Raw genomic sequence first — 22,124 nt, 5'->3', positions numbered from 1 at the left:
AAATTTCATGCTGAAGTTTACTTTCCTACCCACGGGACCTGTAAAGGAAGACGCCCAAATCGCCATGGAGAGTAGAAATCATTCCACCCTCCTCCACCTAAGTAAACAAAGACCTCCAGAGAGCAACTCTGACTTTATTTACAAAATATTCCACATCTTTATCCAGACGGAAGACACGAGAACAACACGAGAGCCAGTGGGTGCAAAGGAGAAATGGAAGCGGGAGGGAGGGAGGGAGGGAGGGGATTAAAAATGAATGACAAACAGGAACCGCTGAGACATTTCGGAGCTGGGCTAGAACTTGAATTCTTTGTACTTCTTGGCTCCTGCCCTGGTGTCCTGGGGCTGTGCTTTCCGCTTCTTTTGCTGGAGGAGCAGAGAGGGCAGTCACAACATGCTGATAATGCCGGAGAATTTGATTCCACCCCACCCCCCACAAAAAAACCCCAATGTGAAAAGGCATATATGCATGCCTGCACACACCCCTCCCCACCCGCTATGCAACTGCACCACCTCTCCCAAACTGCTGTGTGAACTCCACCCGCCCCCCCTTCTTCCCTTAGGGCCCTGTAATCTCTTTCCCCCTCCTCTGCCTTTCCTCGGCTTCTTGCTACAAGTTTCTGACGGGGCCTGCTGCTTTCGCTGTCCCCCTTCCATCCACAACACCTGACACGTAGACTGGCTCTCTTGGCCCCCACCTCCCTGCCAGCAACCCAGCCTTTGTCCCATCCCTGAACCCCGCTTGAATTCCTCTCCCCAAAGCCACCCACAGCCCTTTCACCTCCCTCACAGCAGCTGCATTTTGTCATTCTAGGACAGGGTTTCCCAAACTTGGGTTTTCTGCTGTTTCAGGAATACAACTCCCATCATCACCAGTGGTCATGGGTGATGGGACCTGTAGTCCAAAAACAGGTAGAGACCCAAGTTTGGGAAACCCTGTTCTAGGACATCCCATGAGAGGGATAATGGAGAACCTGCTTGGCATGCAGAAGGGCCTGGGGTCAAACCCCAGCATCTCCAGCTTAAGATCAGATAGTGGGTGCCGGAAAAGGCCCTTCTCTCCTGCAGAGCCAGTTCCAGAGTACACAGTGCTGGAGAGAGGCAGGCAAAGAGCCTGGCCTGTGGGAGCTCTTCATGGCTTGGCCAACTGTCCAGGCTGGCAAGTCCCCTCCATTCCACAGGTCCCCTCACCTTCTGCTTGGCAGCATGCTCAGCCACCATGTCGCTGAAGTCCTCCTTTTCCACCTGGGCTTGCTGCTCCCGCACGTGCTCCTCGTACTTCTGCGTCATGGCCATGGGGTCCAGCTCCAGCTCCTCAGGGGCCAAGGCCACCTCCACGCCCTGGATCTCTGGCCCGGGACCTTTGCGGCTCATCACCTGCAAGCGAATGCAGGGGGGGGGGAGGGAGGAGGCAGCCAACAGCGGATACTGGTGTAAGGTGTTTGCGGGTGGGTGGGTCACTATCTCTCGCCTCCCAAACCACGTGCAAACACAGAGGGGTGTTGCAGGCAGCCCACCTCTCAGCTGCGGAAGCAGAGAGTTGCCTGCAAAAGCCTTGCTTTGGAGTAAGTCCATCTGCAGGAAGGCGGGCAAGCCAACACGGGGGACTCCCCAACTGAGGGTATCACTCAGGAGCAACTGCCCAACTCCTGTTCACACATGCTTTATGGACAAGCACTCATTTGTCTCTCTTCACACACACGCCATGTTGTGTGTGTGCATCCATACATCTCTCTCACTGAAGTCCCACTTTCCCACCTGCGACTCTGGTATCCAAGTAATTTCTGCTTCACAAGAGACCCGCTGAAATTAATGGACCTAAGTTGCCACCCATGTCAATGGGTCTACTCTGAAAGTAAGTGTGTGTGTCTTACGTGCAGAGAACCAGGCTCCACCAATGCAACGTTGTCCCTACGAACAATTCTTGAGGAGGTGGTCTGATCTCCCACTTCCTTTGATTTAACTCTCTTTTCAAGCAACAGGGAACAGGAATTAAAACATTTGAAGCAAGGGTTCTTTAAGCTTAAAGTGACACATGTCTGTAAGGACCTACAGGGCAGTAATTTTAATTATTATTTTTGTTCTCTTGCCCCTGCAGAGTGACGCGGTGGTCGAACTTTGCTCCAGGACAGTTGCTAACTTTCCTTCTCTCCATTCCCAGTCTAGTATATCTGAAGCAGAAGCCAGGTGGCTGCCCCTCCAAGCCTGCTCTGCTCACCTAGGCCTAAAACTGAATTTGCTTGCTTTAAGAACACATACACTGCACACCTTGTTCCAAAAATGGGTTTCAGGGCAGCGTACGTACAAAATGAAAACCCACAAGGCAGCATTTGAAAGCATAAATCGATGGAACAAAAATAAAAAAATAAGGGGGGGGGGGAATGCAGTAGCCCAAGATGCCTGGGCAAATTTTTAAAAAGTTTTTAACCTGGTGCCACAAAGTCTAAAGTGCTGGCTCCAGGTGTCCCTCAACTAAGAGAGCACTGCAGGGTTGAGGGGCCACCACAGAGTAGGCACTCTTTTGAACATTCAGAGGCTTCCTCTCCTACAGGGAGAATGCACAGAAGGCTCTGATGTTTGAGGTAGTGTGCCTCCAGATACTGGGAATCACAATGGAGGGAGACGGTTGCTGCATTCAGGTCCTGTGTTTAGGCTTGTAGGAGGCATCTTGCTGGCTACTGCAAGAACAGGACGGAGGACTAGATGAGCCTTTGGCCAGATCCTGCTGCCAGGCCCTTTCTACATTCTTAAAACACATGTGGTTAATATGGGAGGTGTTCCTTCAGCTATTTGGGCCCAAACATCCTGCAGCAGAAGGCAGAACTAAAGCCAGCCTCTTCTTACCGTCGCCATGTCATAGATGTGAGTGGAGCCCATCATGGCCCCGCCAACTGTCGCAGTCCTCTTCTCTGGCAGAACGGTGAAGAGCTGGGGCGTCTCGCTGCTATTGAGGAGAACATGAGGGAGAGAAGAAACACTCAACATCATGGGAAAGGGCAGAGAGAGGGTGGATGGGCGCAGATTAGCCAGGAAGAATCTTGCCACACAGAGTGGAGACAAAGCTCTGGGCCAGTGCTAAAAGGTTCTTCCACAAGGGAGGGGAATCTTTGGCTTGTGGGCCAATCGTGGCCTTCCAGGCTCCCCTGTTTGACCCATGATTTGAGCAAGCCATGCCCACCTGCTCCCAAAGCACCCAACAACCCCCGGGACGCAGCTGAGGAAAGAAGAAGCCAACACTTACCCATCCATGGCCTCCTCAATCTTCTTCTTACGCAGTTCAATGAGTTCAGGCGTCTCCATGCCAGCGGGGACCGAGGAGAAGCCCCCAGGCGTGATCAGACCACTGGAGGAAAATCAGAAGGGGTGGTCAAAGGCCAAGCGATGGTCTCAAAACAACTCTAGTCCCAGAGATCCACTCTGTCTCTGCAGGGGTGTCTGTGTGTCCTGGGCAAGACGGGCCCAGCTCCTCCTCTACTAATGCCCATTTGCTTGCCCTTGGCCTCTACCCAAGTAAGCCTTCCATAAATAACCCTGGTGGCCTCCATAAGCCTTGGCCTACAGCTCCCAATAACCCCAACCAGTGTGGCTCAGAGAAAAATGCAAGCCAAGTGGGGGAATGTTGCGCCACTTCCTCATCACCAGCAACAGAACTAGGGGGTGCTGGGCTTTTTGGGGGAGCAGTGGACCCTCTCTGCAGGGTCGTGGGTGCCAGGCAGGTGCCCAGCAATGGCAGAAACTGATACTTGCTCAGCCAAGGCATGGCGAGAGAGAGCGTCAGGTACTTAAAACCAGAGAACTGTAGAGCCGGAAGGGACCCAGAATCACAGCTACTTGCCTGTCTGCTGGAGTGATGAAACCCGTCTCATCTGGTTTCTCTTCATCACTCTCCTCGTCTTCTTCCTCCTCAGAGGATTCTTCATCGGAGGGCTCCAGTTCTCCCCACGGTGTCCGGTCGATCTCTTCCTCCTCTGTCTTGGTCTAATGGTGAGGGAGAGAAAACGTGATCCCATCACCTCCCAGGCCAGCAGATCCTAACACAACACAGAGCAAGGGCTCTGGACAAGTGGTCAAACCCAGAGGCGGCGACCCTGGCCGCCAAGCAAGTGAGGCTCCCGATGCCTACCTGGAATTCAGCCGCGTTGGTCCCAAAGACATCTCCGTAGAGGGGCTTCCCAGTCTCATCCACTGGGGGCTTGCCCCAGCCCCCAGCGTGGTACCCGAATGAGCATCCCTGGAGAAAAAGGGGGCGGAGGGGAGTCAGTCATTCAGCAGTGGAAAGGAGGAGCTGGGAAGCGTTCTGTGGGCTCCGCTCCCCCATCCCAATGCTCATGCGGTGTTACTTTGTGGTGTGAGGGACTTCCAAGCCCCAGCTTGGATAGCTCAGTTGGTTAGAGCGTGGTCTGATAACGCCAAGGTTGCAGGTTTGATCCCCGTAAGGGAGAGCTGCATATTGCTGCATTGGAGGGGGTTGGACTAGGCCAGGGTTTCTAGCTGTTTTTGGACTACAACTCCCATCATCCTTAGCTAGCAGGACCAGTGGTCAGGGATGATGGGAATTGTAGTCTAAAAACAGTTGGAAACCCAAGTTTGGGAAACCCCGGACTAGGTGATCCTCAGGACCCCTTCCAACTATGATTCTATGATCCCTCTTCAATACTCGCACACCATTTGGTGCCGGATGTAATCCACAAGTACTGAAATTGGTACGAGGGGGGGAAGGCAGCACCTTGAGACTCTCAGATGAGGAGCCCAACTTTCCAGCCCTCAAGGCTTTAGAGAGGGACCCAGCAAAGTAAAGCTTCAGTCGCCTTTCCTAGTAGACTCCATCGGGGTGGGGGACGGACAAGTGAATCACTGGAGATCTGTGCAGCCCAGACTCCAGCTCCTGCTTGGGAAGCCGCCATGCACCAAATCAGAGCTTTGGTCCATCTCGCTCAGTACTGTCTACAGTGACATACAAGCAGCTCTCTCTGATTTCAAAGGGAATTTCTCCAAGCCCTGCCTGGAGATGCCAATAGGGATTGAGCTTGGGACTGATTGAGCACGCATGAGACACAGCTCCCCCTGCTACAGGTCCTGCCCACCAATCCCTGATGGGTAGTCCCCACTGGGACTGGTGGGGTGGAGGACGGAGGAGCCAACTCATTCCAGTTTCACCCCCCATTCTCCTCTTGCCCGCTGAGTTCTACAAAGGCAACACTGAAACTGAGCTGCCACCCCTGGGAATGGTTGTAAGAAAGCAGGGAGGCAGGGGCTGGCTGAGAGCAGACAGAGGTTGGTGGGGCAGTGCCCCATTTAGAGCCACTACTAATAATACAGGTCGCCAACTGGCCACCTGTTTTCTAGCAAGTGAGAAAAAGCCAGGGTGGCAACGAAGGGAAAGACTCTGCTCACCTCTGGGATCGGGGAATTCAGGCCAGGAATCTTCAGGTTGGGATAGGAGGGGGGCGGACCGTAGCGCTGCATGGCAATCAGCCAGGGAGGAGGGACTTTGTGTGCGTTCTTGTTGGCGGCGGGGAAGAAAAAAGACATTCATCAGTCACAGAAGCCTCCCAGCTTACATAACCCCAATCCCCCAGTTCCCCTTCCCCGCTATCTCATGCACTCTGCTTTCCATTCTCACAGCCCTCCCCCTCCTCCCGCGGGGTTGCATTCAATGCTAGTCCTACTCAGAGAAGACCCCGGCTTCATCAATTTCAATCGGCCTATTCTGGGAAGGAAACAATCCACAATCTCCTACCCAAATACGCTGCCCCAAATTTTATCACCGCCAACAAAACAAAACCAGGAGATAAGCTCCTGTGGGGGTGGGGTGTCTGAATAGTTAGGAAGTAAATAACACACTCAGTTCTGATTGTTCTACTCAGAGGAGGCCCCCTGAAATTAATGTGCCTGATTAACTTACTAGGTCTATTAATGCTAGTAGGTCTAGCATCATCATCATCATCATCATCATCATCTTATTATTATTATTATTATTATTATTATTATTATTATTATTATTTCCCAAGCCACTCTGGGTGGCTTAAAGGTAAAGGGACCCCTGGCCATTAGGTCCAGTCATGAGCGACTCTGGGGTTGCGGCACTAATTGGCTGAGGGAGGGAGCCGGCTTACAGCTACTGGGTCATGTGGCCAGCATGACTAAGCCGCTTCTGGCGAATCAGAGCAGCGCACAGAAATGTCGTTTACCTTCCCGCCAGAGCGGTACCTATTTATCTACTTGCACTTTGACATGCTAGGGACCGAGCAACGGGAGCTCACCCCGTCGCGGGGATTCGAACTGCTGACCTTCTGATCGGCAAGCCCTAGGCTCTGTGGTTTAACCCACAGCACCACTCGCGTCCCTGGGTGGCTTACAGAATATATAAAACATAACAAAGCATCAAACATTAAAAACTTCCGTATACAGGGCTGCCTTCAGATGCCTTCTGAAAGTTGTATAGTTCTTTATCTCCTTGACATCTGAAGGTAGGGTGTTCCACAGGGCAGGTGACCTACCTAGAAAGCCCTCTTCCTGGTTCCCAGTAACTTCCCTTCTCTCAGTGAGGGAACCAACAAAAGACCCTCGGAGCTGGACCTCAGTGTCTGGGCTAAGTGATGGGGGCGGAGATGCTCCTTCAGGTATACTGGGCCAAGGCCGTTTAGGGTTTTAAAGTTGGGTGCAACCAGCTTAATTTACACTTCCTGAAAATAGCTTCACTCCTGAATTTGCTAAAATGGGGATCTGGAGGATGTAGGTGCCTCGGAAACCTGGTGAGCCGGCAGCCCGCATTCTGCCCACCTTTCCTCCAATTCCGCCTTCCACGAGAGCCCATCCTCCTGTCAGCCCTGGTGGCTGGGAGGGCCACTGGGCTTAGCCTTCTGCCACTCACCGGCCCGACGGGCATGCCCAGCGCAATGCGCAACTCATCGGACAGGTCCCCAGGCTTCTTCTCCTTCAGCCGCGTCTCAAACTCCTTACCCTGGCAGGGAGGAGAAGATGAAATCAGAAAGGGGTTGGGTCCTCCAAATGGCTTCCCTCCCTCCCTCCTACCCACCCAACCCTTTCCAGAGGGAAGACTTGTCCAGACAACATGGCGCGCCAGGGGGACTGGTGTTTGTCGGGGCTGGAGAGGTGGAAAACAGGGAAACCGGGAGGGGGTGGTGTCAGAGCCAATGGCAGATAGAGCAAACCAACTCAAGCCTTGTCCTTATCCTCCATCCCTGCAGAGTTCTACCTGGGCAGCGCTGCGATGCAGGAGCAGGGCAAGACTGACAGCTGGTACCACCTGCTGAGCTGGCTCTAACTAAGGAGACAGGCAGGTGGGGGCTGGCAGAGGTCGGAGGGGCAGTGTCCCATTTGCCCTCATGGGCCAACCTCCACCGAGGGCTCCTCTGCTACCTCGTAATACAGGTCGCCGTGGATGGTCAGCTTGGGTTTGGTCTGCCACTTGAAGAAGGCGTCGTGCAGCTTCTGGTAATCGATATCGATTTTGCCCATCTTGGGACGAACTTTCTCCCTCATCTTGGACTTCATGGTCTTCTGCTCCTCCTAGGAGAGGGTGGAACACGAAAGAAGGCGGTTACAAAACGAAGGCCTACATGTACCTGTCTTTGCCAGGATGCATGAAATTTGGCCAAGGGTCACAGGTCGCCCAAAGGCTACAGGGTAGTGCCAAGTTTAACCATCTCCCTGAAACTGCTGGGAAATCTGGTTAGCACCAAGTTCAAAGTGTGCAGGCCACAATTCCAGGGATGTGTAGACTTCAGCTTCCTGAGGATCTCACGGTGGTAGCCAATGTTTGTCATATTCAAAACAGACTCACTGAAAGCAACCAACACGACCAACAGAGGTTGATTAATCTCAGTGGCTCTGCTTTAAGTAAAATTTCATTGGATACAACCCTCAGCTGCTGCCCAATGGCAGAGGCATCTAAAAGGGGCAGACAAGGATCCAGTTCACTGGCCAGATCTAGTTCCCCACTGGTGGAGTACAGTGGTACCTTGGTTTACGAACTTAATCCGTTCCGGAAGTCAGTTCTTAAAACAAGGTGTGCTGCTTTCCCATAGCAGCGGGGGACTCAATTTACAAATGGGACACACTCAACAGGAAGCGAAACATTATTCCAAGGCAAAGTTGACAAACCAAAACACCTACTTCCAGGTTTGCAGCGTTCTTAATCCAAGCTGTTCATAAACTAAGCTGTTCTTAAACCAAGGTACCACTGTACTGGGGTCATGGGTCCCCCTGCCCATTTTGCTGCCCAATGTCAAAGAATGGCCCCTGCCCAGCTCCTTGTGCAAAAGCAGACCAGGCGGGCAACAGGACGGCTTCCTCTCTGCCCCCGATGGAAGCTGGCTAGGTCAGGAGAGCGGCTCATGTGTGGCCCAGAGCTCTGTTCTGCAACTCCTTGCCCGAGGCAGCTACCCGCTCTGCCTAACAGTTGGGCTGGTCTTGTGTACACGCAGATGGTGCAAAAGCGAAGAGCAGTCTAAGCAAGTTCCCCCCCCCACAGCAAGCACTTGACACTCCTGTGAATTTCAGGGCCCTGCCCGTTTTGGGAGGGGAGGGGGACACAGACTGACCTTTTCCTGCAGAGCCTCTCTCATCTCCTGGATGCCCGTGCGCTTGATGAACTCGGGGAGCTCAAAGGGCGGCTTCTCGATGCCCCTCTTGCCTTGCAGATATTTGCGTTTGAAGCACCAGTGCCGGGGGACAGGGACAGAGTTGCGCGTGGCCTTCAGGTGGACGAGCAGCTTGGGGTCCTGGGCTGTCACATCGTGCATCTCCACCACATCAGGACGGGCCACCAGCTGCAAGGAGGACAGGGCTGAAATGGGGCCAACTCTTCCTGCCCTTTGGATCAGAGCGAACCCTTCCTATCTCGCCATGCAATTGGCGCTTCTCATTCCCAACTCCACATAAGCACATGGTATTAATCCTGCAGCAGAGGCAAGGCTACACCTTAAGCCACAGCAGCCTCTCTAGATCCACAAATCACAGCCAGTTAGGAGTAGTGACGTTAAATTCTCGAGAATAATCTTTTGCAAAATATTCTCGAGAATATTCTCGATTAATGAAAATATTAGAGACTTTTCATTTAAAATAGGAGAATATTCATTTTAATGCATTGAAAATGATATAATAAGTCAATATACATGTTTATTCATGGGTAAACTTGTTCAAATGGCAACCAAAAACTGTACAGATACTTTTATTCAATGGGGCAATGCAGTGAGTTCATTCTTTGATTTTTTGCACCAAACTTGAAACTGAAAATTCAACGTGAATGACTCACGTTAATCACTAAGCCTGCAACTAACCGTATATTTACCATCAACTTTGAATTCTAATTATGTTGTGTATGTATGAAATGTAGCTTTTAAAGCAAAAAAAATATTTAAAAAAACCTCAGGTCCGCTACATGAGTGCGTTCTTTAAATGTGGGTTGTAAAACTGATTCTTACATTAGAATTTGCGGTTTGTGGAGAATATTCTCCAGAGAATTTTCTAGCAGAGAATTTTCGCGAGAATATACTCCGGAGAATGTTCTCACCTCACATCACCAGTTAGGACACCCTTCACGTGTCACACACCATAGCTCCCGGAAGAGTTACATCTCTGTTTTGGGCCAGCTCTCAAATGCATCAGCAGTAGGCAGAAATTTGGGGGGGGGGGGGGGCGGGCAGGAGGAAGGTGGAAGAACCAATGAGGGGACAGCCTCCTGGGATGGAAAGGCAGACATCCAAATCCTTTTAAAGAGGGAATCAATTGGACCAGTGTCCCTCTCCCTGTTACCATCCAAACAGACATGCACGTGCACACCACACACCAACAATCATACCTGTTTGAGCTCAGCCACCGTAAAGCGATTCATCCGCCGAAGCTTCTTCTTGGACAGTTTGGGAGCCTCTGGCTTCTTCTCCTGCACACAGTAGGGAGGGGCAGGCCGTCATTTCCTCTTATCGTTAACTTGCACTTTATTTCAAGTACTGTGACTTTCACAGCACACCCCCCAACCCCCACTGTCCGCCTTGCAGACTCCCAAAAGCTCAAAAGGAAGGAGGAGTTTCGGGAAGGAAAGATTCCACCCCGGGAACCTGACAGTCGGGAGGCAGACTGCTTCTGAACTTGGAGGTTTCACTCTTCCGGTGTTAGGAGATCATCAAGGGGGTCTGGCAAGCAGTTCTTAGGAACCGAGGGTCCCGGGAAGGTGGAGTGAGCGCATTTCTGCCCACCCCTGAGATGCACTCACCTGCTCATCATCTGAGCTGTCGTCACTGTCTTTCCTCTCCTCCTCAAAGCCCTTCTTCTTGGGAAGAGCTGAACTGGCCACCTTGTCTGCTTTCTCTGGTTCCTTCTCCTTGTCCTTTTTAACATCATCGGTCAGCTGCGGCAAGGGAAGAGCAAAAGGTGAGGCAGGGACTCCCCGTTCCTCCTTCCTCCTTCTTAGAACTAAGCGCACACACAGGGAAGCAGTGGAGTCTCTCTCTTTTTATAATGTAAACTAGGTCCAACACCTTCCACAGAAAGGTAAGGAGAACTTGCCATGTTTATCAAGCCCTTTAGAGGAGCAATAATGCTCACTCCTGACTCCCATCAGTCCCACCATTAATGGTTAGGGATGGTGGGACTTTAATACATTTAATACGTTTTCAGCAAAAGTTCACATGCACTTGTTTGACAGCCATTTCTAATGATCTGAGGTTCTTCCCCATAAAAAAGTAATTTCAATTTGTTACATTCATATCCCATATACAGTGGTACCTCCGGTTGTGGACAGGATCCTGAGGTTTTCGCAACTGGAGAGACCTCTTCTGCACGCACACACATGGCGGTAGAGCGCTTCTGCGCATGCGGCAACCCCCCCCCACAATACTTTCAGGTTTGCCGCTTACACATTCCAAAGTTTTCATAACCGGAAGAATACATAAGCTGAGATACCACTGTAAATTCAGGGGACGAGATCAGGAAATCCCAGGCCCTCCTCATACCTTGAATGCCTCAAAGATCCTCTTGAAGAAAATGAAGTTGGGGTCATAGATCTCTGGCTCCTCAGTGACATACTCAATTTCCACTGGGCCATCGCCCCCAGACTCCTCCCCACGCCCCTTGGCATCCTGGGAAGGTGGGCTCTCTTTTGGGGACGTGCCCTGCTGCTGCTGCTGCTGTTTCTTCTTCTTCTTCCGGTTTCGTCGCTTGCGGTTTTTCTGTCAAGCAGACCAAATGCACTTACTTAGATTTAACAAGATTTACATACTGATAAGCTGCTTAAAATAGGATACTAGTAAGAAAGCACAAATAAAATAATTAGACTTAAAACAACCCAAATATACATAATAAAATTGTACGTCTGGGTAGGCTTGTCTGAACAAAAATGATTTTAGCAGGCGTCAATAATGGTACAACACCAATATCAATAAGCAGGGAGTTCCAGACAGTAAGTGTTGCCACACTTTATTGGCAGCAACTTTAATGTTTTGTTTTTTAACTTTCTGGATCAATTAGCCTCCTGAGGCCATTTAGAAGAAGTCAAACAAAAGTAAGATCACAGATTATTAATACTCAAGAAAGCATTAAAGCAGCAGCAGATAAAACAGGGATCAACACACAGCACCATAATGGAATAAAAAAGGTCTTGTGAGGCTCTCCTAAAGGCCAACAAGGAGGGTGTCGAATGAATTTCCCTTGGGACGGACATCCCAAAGATGCGGGGCCAACACAGGACACATTTCCTCTGATAGGGCAACATCACTGCCTCCAAGGCAGCCCAGTTCTTAGCAACCGGCTTTTTCTACCACCTGGGGGGAAACATCCTCTGCTCATGCTCTAAAGTCTCACTTGACTGAGCCCCTTCCCCCACCCCCTTTTTATACAGCTGCCTGAACACACCGCCCATCGGTAAGCTTCTGCCCGCCTTAATAGGCCAGGACAGCTTTACAGAGGGGCTTACAGAAAACAGAGGCTGCCACTGGCTGCAGTTCAGGGGTGGCCAACTTGCCCTGACCACTGGTCGTGTTAGCCAGAGCTGGCGGGAGTAGTTCAGAGGTGGCGAATCTGTGGCTCTCTACATTAGTGGTTCTTTAGCCTTTTGGGGGGTCACCGACTCCTTTCAGGATCTGATGAAAGCTGTGGATCTCCTCCCCCCCAGAAAAATGCACATGAACACAAAGGTTTGCATATGACATATTGCATTTGGGGGGGATTGTGCATCACAGGCCTCCAGAATTTTAAGACCCCTGCTCTAGAGGCTGTTGGACTACACTGTTGTCCTCAACCACTGGACTGGGAGTCACAATGTCAACTGGAGGGCCAACAGTTCCCCCCACCCCTTCCGTAGTTCCTGCCTCCTCACCTCTTTCTTCGACAGAGCCAAAGCATCGTCTTCAGCATCTGAAGCGGAGATACCAGCCAACACCCTCAGGTCAGTCTCCATGTCATCATCTACGGGAAAAGCACAAGTGTGAGGGAATGAGTAGCAAAGAAGATACAGGAAGCCTGGCCTAATCATCTCTGCAGAAAGCTTGCATGCTGGCAAGTCCACCCCTCAGTCAGTCATGATCTGCCACAATCTGCTCTTCGGCTGCCTTTACTGCCATTCCGCAAAGTGCAGAAAGAAGGCACAGAATGTGATGTGGGTCTCAGAACCCAGCTTGAGAGGGCCCAGAGCGTGTGAGTCACAAGTTCAGTGGCCGGCTCCTACAGAGCGCTTGGCCTCCTCCAGTTGATGCGACATCACACACGCAGAACGTGCTTCGGGACACCTCAATCTTGGGGCAACCTGACACCTCTGGTTAGAACTAAAATTTCAACTCCCATATTGGTCATGTGACCACATGGAACACACACAAGTTCACCTACAGCAGGGCTAGAGAACCTCAGAACTAGGGGTTAACTGCAGCCCTCCAGGCCTCTCTTCCAGGCCCTTGGGGATCTCCACGGGCCACACCCACAACTGGCTTTGCTCCACACCCTCCTTGAGTGTTTCTGCCTGGCTGGAATGTGTCTTTCAACTCTGATAATGCTTCACATTTGCCTAAATGGAGGATCATAGAGCAGGATTTGTGAGTGCTTGCACAAACCAGTCTACTGCAGGAAGCTAAAATTCACATTAGTTGTTCTGCCCCTTTTTGCCTCTGGCTCTGCCCACCACTGGCACATGGCGCCCCCCAGAAGGTTACCCAGGAGAGAATGCAACCCTTGGGCTGAAAAAGGTTCCACAGCCCTGACTACGTGTCTCAATTTCAACTTTAACCTTTGCCTCAGGCGACCCAGTACCTGTGGCGCTCGGCACAGCCGTGAGCTCCTCCTGGCGAATCTCCTTCAGCTGGAGGATCTTCTCCAGGGCTTGAGGGATTTTGGGACCCACGCCGGACTCATCAACCTGGAAGGCGAAACAAAGTTTCTTAGACAAAAGTGGCCTCGTTCTGTTTCCAAATGCAGATCTTTCAGCTTCTGTCTAATCCTGAGTTTGTTTTCATTCAAGCTGTGTCTCTCAAGAACACAGGCTGCACCAGACAGCACACTCCCAGCACCCCCCATATCTGACTGCTTGAACCTCCCTCCCATCTGAAGCCAACCTAGGGCAAGAATGCCTATTCCCTAACTCACAACCTCCCACAAGAGAGCCACCAACTATGTTGTTGTTTAGTCGTGTCCGACTCTTCGTGACCCCATGGACCAGAGCACACCAGGCACTTCTGTCTTCCACTGCCTCCCACAGTTTGGTCAAACTCATGTTTGTAGCTTCAAGAACACTATCCAACCATCTCGTCCTCTGTCGTCCCCTTCTCCTTGTGCCCTCCATCTTTCCCAACATCAGGGTCTTTTCCAGGGAGTCTTCTCTTCTCATGATGTGGCCAAAGTATTGGAGCCTCAGCTTCACAATCTGTCCCTCCAGTGAGCACTCAGGGCTGATTTCCTTAAGAATGCATAGGTTTGATCTTCCTGCAGTCCATGGGACTCTCAAGAGTCTCCTCCAGCACCATAATTCAAAAGCATCCATTCTTTGGTGATCAGCTTTCTTTATGGTCCAGCTCTCACTTCCATACATCACTACTGGGAAAACCATAGCTTTAACTATACAGACCTTTGTCGGCAAGGTGATGTCTCTGCTTTTTAAGATGCTGTCTAGGTTTGTCATCACTTTTCTCCCAAGAAGCAGGCATCTTTTAATTTTGTGACTGCTGTCGCCATCTGCAGTGATCATGGAACCCAAGAAAGTGAAATATCTCACTGCCTCCATTTCTTCCCCTTCTATTTGCCAGGAGGTGATGGGGGCCAGTGGCCATGATCTTAGTTTTTTTTTATGTTGAGCTTCAGACCATATTTTGCACTCTCCTCTTTCACCCTCATTAAAAGGTTCTTTAATTCCTCCTCACTTTCTGCCATCAAGGTTGTGTCATCTGGTTGGCTTTAAAAGAGGATTAGGCAAATTCAGGGAGGAGAGGGCTATCAAAGGCTACTGGTCACAAAAGCTATGCTCTGGCCTCCATAGCTGGAGGCAGCTATGCTTCTGAATACCAGTTGCTGGAAACCACAGGAGAGGAGAGGGTTCTTGTGCTTGGATCCTGCTTGCTGGTTTCCCATGGGCATCTGGCTGGCTGCTGGGAGGTCAGGATGCCGGACTAGACAGGCCACTGCCCTGATCAAGCAAGCTCATCTTAACTCGCTCAATTTCTCCCGTTCCCCAAAGCAGTTCCCCGCCACCCTGCCAAGCCTACCACCCCCCCACATCTGCAACAACCAGTCTTACCTCACGGCTGTCCTCTCCAGGAGGAGGTGGGGGGCCACGGGGTCTCGGACCAGGTGGTCCAATGGGCGAGCCCACAGGGGGGTTCCCTAGGAAAAGATTGGCAAATGAACTCCCAACGGGAAAGCAAAGCAGCAACAGTCACTGTCAATGTGCCACCTCCCTACATGTCAGAAGAACCGGCATACTTTGACATCACTTGAAAAGCTTTCACGCCCATTCCAAGACAGGGGGTGGGGGATCTGTAGCCCCGCAGATGCTGTTGGACTCCAACTCCCATCAGCCCGTCAGCATTACCAACATCATGGATGGTAAGAGTTGTAGTCCAACAATATCCGGAAGGCCACAGGTTCCCTGTGGGGCTGAAATCTATGATTTAAGCAAGTTTCTAGCCCCTTTGGTTCTCAAGAGCTTCAAAGAGGGAGAGCAACACTGAGCAGTGTCTGAGCAACCTCTTTAGCTCTTAACTCCACTCTATAAGTGCCAGTTTGCATTTCTTGGTGCAGAAAGTATTGGTCTGATGTGTAGAGATCTCTCCTATTCTAATTAATTCAAGAGGCTTCTGGGACCTTCTGTGTGAAAGAAACAAGCAGAAGGTTCATGATGTTTGGGTTATTCCTTCAGAGGAGCAGGTGGTTTAAACTGGTTCTCTTATCTCTTCTGTCAAGGTCATGCTGACTGTAAAAGGCCAGAAGGCGCCTGGGTTTCACTTTCTCTTTCTATCTCTCTTCCTTCTGGTGTGGGGTTCTGTATGTAGTGTTAAGCTTTAGGCTTATTATAAGTTATTGTAAGTTAAAGTTAAGTCTGCTGCAACTGGATTTCTTATGCCTGAATGTATTGGATTTGTGACCATTATGCTCATTTGCCTTCCGTAGCAGTAAAGCTCTGCTGGATGAAATATCAATTGCCTCTGGAATATTTTTTGGGAATCCTGCAAGGTGTTTAAGTTTTTACTCTGCTAACTATATGTTGAAATTTACTCTGGGTCAATATTGAGTAGAATTCCATGACAATAAGTACCAAAATATGCAGATATATTTGCTCAATTTTAATACAAGCCCCCAAACTCAGCTTTCCTAAGTGCAATTTTAGTTCTGCACATACAACCAAGCCAACAGTCCCACCTTCCATAAATTTATCCAGCTCTTCACTAAAACTGGGATGGGGGTATAACATCCCTTGGCACAGAACCCCAGAGTTAACATTTTGAGCTGTTGTGGGGAGGGTTTCATTTTGATTCTCTCAAGATTCCCTGCCTGGCATTTTTAGCAAACAACTTCAAAGATTTGCCATTCCTTCAGTTCAACAAGTTACTGCGCAATGCAATTTGGGGCCTGCTTTTCACTGAGAGGGGTACAGACTCAGAGGGATAACCCTTGCCAATACACCTCTTTTTAAAGTGGGCATAAATACTTATCTTCTTTAAAAAATAAATAAATAGGATTCTGGGCTCCCCTCCCACAACACCATGTAATATGCTGTTCCTTGAAATAAGAATAAGTGGGAATGAATTCCTAGCCAAAGAGTATGTGAATGACAGAGTAAGTGAGGTCTGACACTCTTCCTCCCTGAATGATTCTGGCAAGACTGCCTGACGCTGCTTGCCCTCTTTGCATAAACGGGCCAAAGTTCCTTCTCTGATGCAAAGGGACTTACCTCTTGGGAGCCCCTGAGGTCTTGGCCCCAAGTCTGGAGCAGCCCGAGGTACAGAGGGGGCCAGCTTAGACATCTCTTGCTGGCGCTCCTGTTCCATAAGGACAGCAGCCTGAGACGGGAAGAGAAACCACACAGATTCTAACATAGGAAGCTTTTTATAACAAATCACACAATTGATTCATCATGCTCAGGCATGTCTACATCGACTGATGTCTCCATGATTTCAAACAGAATATAGTTATAAATTAGCCTCTTGCATATCTACCATAAGTATGTATACAAACTCAACAAGAGGTGTGAGTTTGCTTTTGCCATGTTACCTCATTTATATTAGGTCTAATTTGAGACAAGCAAACTCTCATCTCTTCACCAACACAAAAAGGCCTTTCTCTTTTCTGATCTTTCAAAATCTGTTGGAATTGAAAAATCCCTGTTCACAACAGTATGTCATGGAGAACTGTGGAAGAATAGCCAATGCTTTTGCTCTCCTTTTGAAAATATATCTATCCATATTCTGCAAATAACTAAAAATATTTTGATATTATACTATACTACACTTAAACGTTTCTTTGATTGTCCTTGAATCTTCCCACTGCGCTTGCCATCCTCTCCTGCCACACCCTTTGAGAACCACTGATCTAAAGGGAGAGGTGAGTAGGAACATTCAGTTCACAATATAAAACAGGGATGGGACCCTCCAGCTGTTGTAGGACTACAGATCCCAACATCCATGACCACTGACCACAAGGGCGGGTGCTGATGGAAGCTGGAGTCCAACATCTGGAGGACCACAGGCTCCCCACCTCTGGTCTCACTCTTGTGCTCCCTCTCTCACAAACACAAACGGACAGGCTACAAACATGTTCTGCAGCACAGCAGAGTTCATGTCGCTGGGAGCTGTTCCATTACGAGACACAAACACAGAGGAATAGAGCAAGCTGTTACCTGCTTGACCCTCTCCTCCTGCTGGATCAACATGGCTGCTTGCTGCTGAGCCAGCTTCAGCCGTTCTTCCTCAGGTAACACAGAAGGATCCACCGCCTGCATACGGAGAGGTGGGCCCAGGCCAGGGGGTGGAGGAGGCGGCCCCACCGCCATGGGGAAGTTGAGGCCCATGCCAGGGGGCGGAGGAGGCGGCGGTGGCTGCATTGGCGGCATCCCCATGGGAGGGGGCGGCAGAGGCATCCCGGGATGCTGCAAGACAAGAGAGAAGAAGGCAGCTGTGGGAGACGTTGGAAGCACGCTTGGCTCAGGTTTTTAAGGATTCCTGTGTGACACAACCACCCATGAACAGAATGACAAGAGGAGTTAAAGATCCAGACATATGGGATGGGTGAGACCTGGAAGCAGTATGTATGAAAAGATCTAAATGTCTTTGTGGCTCTCAAGCCGGACATGAGCCAGGAAGGAGATGTATCTGCTGAAAAAGCAAATACATTTTACGGCTACATGAACTCTAGCATAGCATTGTGGCAGGTTCCACGCTATTCTGCATTGGTCAGGCTGCATCAAGAGCAGGTGGGGGGAACCCTCTGGCCCTCCAGATGTTCCTAAACTACAACTCTTATCATCCCTGACCATTGGTGGGGCTGATGGGAGTTGTAGTTCAGCAACATCTGGCAGAAAAAGGGCTCCACATGTATGATCTAGACTAGAGAGTCCTATAGATGTCCATAGTTTTGGATGTAATATTTTAAGAGGTAATCTAACAAACTGGAGTGCAATCAGAAGAGGGTGGTCCGAAGGGGGGCGTCTGGGATATAATAATGTGTTTGTGGGAGGAGGATTATTGCTTTGTTTTTGTTTTATTATGCACTTTGTGTTCTCATTTTGTATTTTTATGTTGTGAATCACCCTGTGATCTTCAGATGAATAGTAGTATACAAATTTAATAATAATAATAATAATTTGTATAAATTAAGTTTTAATTTTGATGTATAATTTCTGCTCATACATTTCTGTTTGCTACAACCAGTATTCAGTTGCCTTATTAAACTTGAGTCTTTCACAGCCCTGCTACCTGACATTTTTTAAACAAACATACCGGAGATGAACCTGAGAGTGAACCCAAGACCTTCTTCATTCAAAGCACATGGGCTGCCGCTGAGCTTATGGCCTCTCTTGAAGCCACTGAAGTCTCATAACAGTTGCCAAAGAGGTTTCCTGGATATATTACTCACCTGGCCTGGCATGGGGGGCAAACCCGGCTTATCTCCATCATCTCCTCGCAGAACTGGCCTATTGAGCACTATCCCAGTCTGTAAAGAAGGAGATGGAACAGTAGTAGAGGCAAGCATCAACACCATCATAAAATTTATTGCCTGCCCCTCACCACAAGGTCCCAAGGCAGGTTACAAAGGACACCCATCCGCTCTGTGAGAGAAAGAAGAGGGCATGGGAAGCAGGCATAGACAACAGCAGGGCCTTCTTCAGTCTGACTGCCCACCCCATCCCCTGGCCCACTTTAAATGTTTGGGGGATGTTGGAGAGAGGGTACAAGCCAGTCCTTAAGGCAGCTTAATGCATTCTTATTCTCAAGTGCTCTGGATGGTCACATTTGCAGCCACAAGAAATACGGTCTCACCTGAAGTGTGTACGTCTGCAAGCGTTCTACCAGCTCCTCGCGGCCACCTGGAATGACAGAGAGATGTTGAGGTCATTCTGGGGTTATTCTATGTCACATGGGGTAAGATGACAGGATTGGAGTTTAGGGCCAACAGTCCTGCACCACCTCTCCTCAAGCTCATCTCTAACATACACACCCCAACCATTCCCAATATCCTGACCCTATTGTACCAACAAAACAACTCCCTCATCATCTCCCATTCACCTTCAATAGGGAAAAATCCCCAGACTCTCACACATACCCTTCTTTCTGCAGGTCAAGAGCAGGGAGTTGACATTATTAATTATAGGGTTTGTTTAGTTAACATCTCAAGGTCAAATATATTAAGTCAATACAGGCAGCAGCAATTTTGCATGGAAGTTTCATTCCTGGCCCCTGTGCGCATAAGCCCGTCCTGCCACCTTCTGGAACCCAAAAGACCCACACGTTGGTGGTCGCACATCAACTGGATGCCGCCTGTAATTATTAAATAAAGTCTGGCAAGTTCATTGCAGGGGGTTGGACCAGATGACCCTTGAGGTCCCTTCCAGCTCTACAATTCTATGATTCTATAAGTTCAGCCAGCATCAACATGATATGACAGCTGTGTTAGTAGTTTACCCTAGAGTCACTTAGTGAGTTTGAGAGAACAAACACATAGCTCAGTTTAGAGTATTTGCTTTGCATGAAAAAGGTTGCTGGTTCAATCCCTAAAAAGGCATCCCAGGCATCCATTTCAATAGACAACACTGGGCTACATGGACCATAAACCATTATACAGGAAGCTCCTGCAGCCAATTGGAAGCCACGGAAGACCCATTGGATGTTCAACTTCCAAAAATAGTTCGCAAACTAGAACATTCACTTCTGAGCTTGCGGCATTCAGAAGCCAAAATGTTCAAGAACGAAGCTGTTCAAAAACCAAGGTACAACTGCACACAGAGATGAAGCCTAAATACAACCTCTCTGCTGTATTATACCCCAAAATCTGGTACTTGGCAAATACACTGTTCTCTTCACCTGCAGCCCCTGGAAAGCTGGATTTTGGTGTGGAGGGCCCAAGTCAACACTATTTCACATATGCCATAAATGTAAAAACTACAACCTGAACCTCCCTCCTCTAACTAACCCACAAAGCAGGGTTGAGGAATTCAGACCTATGGGCCAAATGTGACCCTCTAGGCCTCTCTATCTGGCCCTTGTGATTCTCCCTAGGTCACTACCACTCTCCTTGGCCCTGCTCTAACCCTACCTCCAGTTATTCTGCCTGGTTAAACTATGTTATTGAATGTCTCAATTGCCTGGAGTGGAGTACATATAGTGTAGTGGTTCAAGTTTAGGACTAAGGTCTGGGAAACCAAGCTTCAAATCACCATTCACCCTCCAAAGACACCCAACTTCCTGCTGTTCTCTGGCCCCAAGGATTCACTGCCAGCTTCATAACCCCTCCCAATTTCCCCAACCTCATCCACTAAAATCCCTTATTCTTCTTCCTCTCTCCAACATTCTCCCTCTCTTCCTGTTCCGATACATTTCTGCTCCCCTGCAATAATAACTCACTGATCTTGGAAGCCAAACTAACCAGCTCTAAAATCTCTAATCCCACTATGGATACATTAAAGGAATTTTCAGAACAGGTAAACATCATCACGCCAAATGAAATTTGGAAATAACAACTCAGGCCTCACCTACATTACTGAACCCATTAAAAGTGTTTCCCCCCTTTAAAAGTGCAATCCATGAACTCTTATTCAGAGGCTCATACAAAGATGAACCACAACTCCATGGCAGAGACCATGCTTTAAATGCAAAAATCTGACACTCAGCTGCATTCCACCACTGCCACCAAAGCTCCTAAGAGCCCTTTCGCATCCCCCTCCCATGACTCCCCTCTTCCTAGAAAGAGTGCAGCTCAGCACTTCGCATGCAGAAGACTCCAGGTTCAAATCCTCGACGGCAGATGGTCAGAGCAGTTCAATACTGCGCCAACTGCGTGAACCAGACACAGCCTCTCAGCCTAACCTGCCTCACAGGGTTGTTATAAGGATGAAATGGGGGGGGGAGACACCATGTACGCCGCCTAGAGTTCCTTGGGGGCGGAAGGAAAGATGGGGTGTAAATAAATGTGATAAAGCTGAAATAAATATAAGGCAACTGCCCGTGCTCCCTGTCCCCCCCTACCCTCGTTCGCCCGCCCACTGCACCTTCCCCGCTCCCTCCTGCTGCTTCCACACTACGAGGGTCCTTCCAGATCACGGCAAAGGCCTGCAGGATCCTGTCCCCCCCACCGGCAGGCTGTAAGCGCCCCCTGCCCCGCCACAAGCAGGGCCCGCTCACCCTGCGTGGGAGCCCCGATCTCGGCCAGCTTGGCCTGCAGCTCGTTGGGGGACCAGGCCGCGTATCCTGGCAACGGCATCTCCCCTGCCTTGGGGGGCTCCGAATGCACCTCGGACGCCATCTTGCCTTTTCCCCGCCGCGCTCACGCGAACTCCGCCGAGCGCACACAACGCAGAACTCCCAGCTGAGACCGCGCGGCCACCGTACGCGCTCCGGCGGCGGCGGCTCCCGCCCAATCAGCGGTAGCTACGACAGAACGGCACGTGCCCAATGAGGAAGCTTTGCGAGGGCGCATGCCGCGGCGAGTAGAGAGAAGCGGCCAATCACAGGACGGGGATGCCGCGTTCTATTCAGGAGCGGGAGGGTTAAATCGCGTTCGGTTCTGGGCTATGTAGTTTAGCTGAGCTTCGATGTCTCTAGTTGCGGCCTTTTTTATGTATGTTTCTGGCCCGCTCAAAGCACAGCCTTTGATAATTTGAACGTTTAGTATCCTCTGTTTGCTCACTGGCCATATTTATGAAGTATCACATAGAGATTTCTGCTTTTTGTCCAAGGGTCTCAAGGCTGTAGTACACAACACAGTGTTTTGAACGCATGACAGTATCCAAATGAAAGTGAGTTTGCACACTCTAAACACATTTCTCCAGCACTGTGGGAAGCACAAGTTAAATACAAGATTCATCTTTACAGGGAACAATCAACATGTAAAAATAATAATAGGAGGCAATGTCTCTTTGGAACACCAAGAGATCACAATGAAAGTTAGCTGCAGGGGTGCAGTCACTGATGAAC

At 49.7% G+C, this 22,124-nt stretch overlaps 1 protein-coding gene across 1 annotated transcript; it reads right to left on the bottom strand.

Moving 5' to 3' along the window:
• Positions 1-114: 114 nt before the first annotated feature.
• On the bottom strand, positions 115-21,517 carry SF3B2 (splicing factor 3b subunit 2). Its single transcript, XM_080984414.1, has 21 exons — positions 21,333-21,517; positions 18,975-19,021; positions 18,571-18,648; positions 17,336-17,584; positions 16,391-16,499; positions 14,738-14,823; positions 13,261-13,366; positions 12,338-12,426; positions 10,977-11,192; positions 10,238-10,372; positions 9,827-9,907; positions 8,568-8,795; positions 7,384-7,533; positions 6,875-6,964; positions 5,395-5,502; positions 4,124-4,231; positions 3,836-3,978; positions 3,242-3,343; positions 2,845-2,944; positions 1,192-1,377; positions 115-366 (listed from the first exon to the last, which is right to left on the bottom strand). Exons 1-21 carry the CDS (start codon positions 21,451-21,453, stop codon positions 295-297), a joined length of 2,604 nt encoding a protein of 867 aa, XP_080840540.1. The 5' UTR covers positions 21,454-21,517; the 3' UTR covers positions 115-294.
• Between the last annotated feature and the right edge of the window lie 607 nt (positions 21,518-22,124).

This window comes from Podarcis pityusensis (assembly GCF_964106645.2).
Source record: "Podarcis pityusensis genome assembly, chromosome: 16".
Classification (NCBI taxonomy): Eukaryota; Metazoa; Chordata; class Lepidosauria; order Squamata; family Lacertidae; genus Podarcis; species Podarcis pityusensis.
The sequence above is the reverse complement of the archived record's forward strand: the minus strand, read 5'-3'. Positions and strand labels throughout refer to the sequence as shown.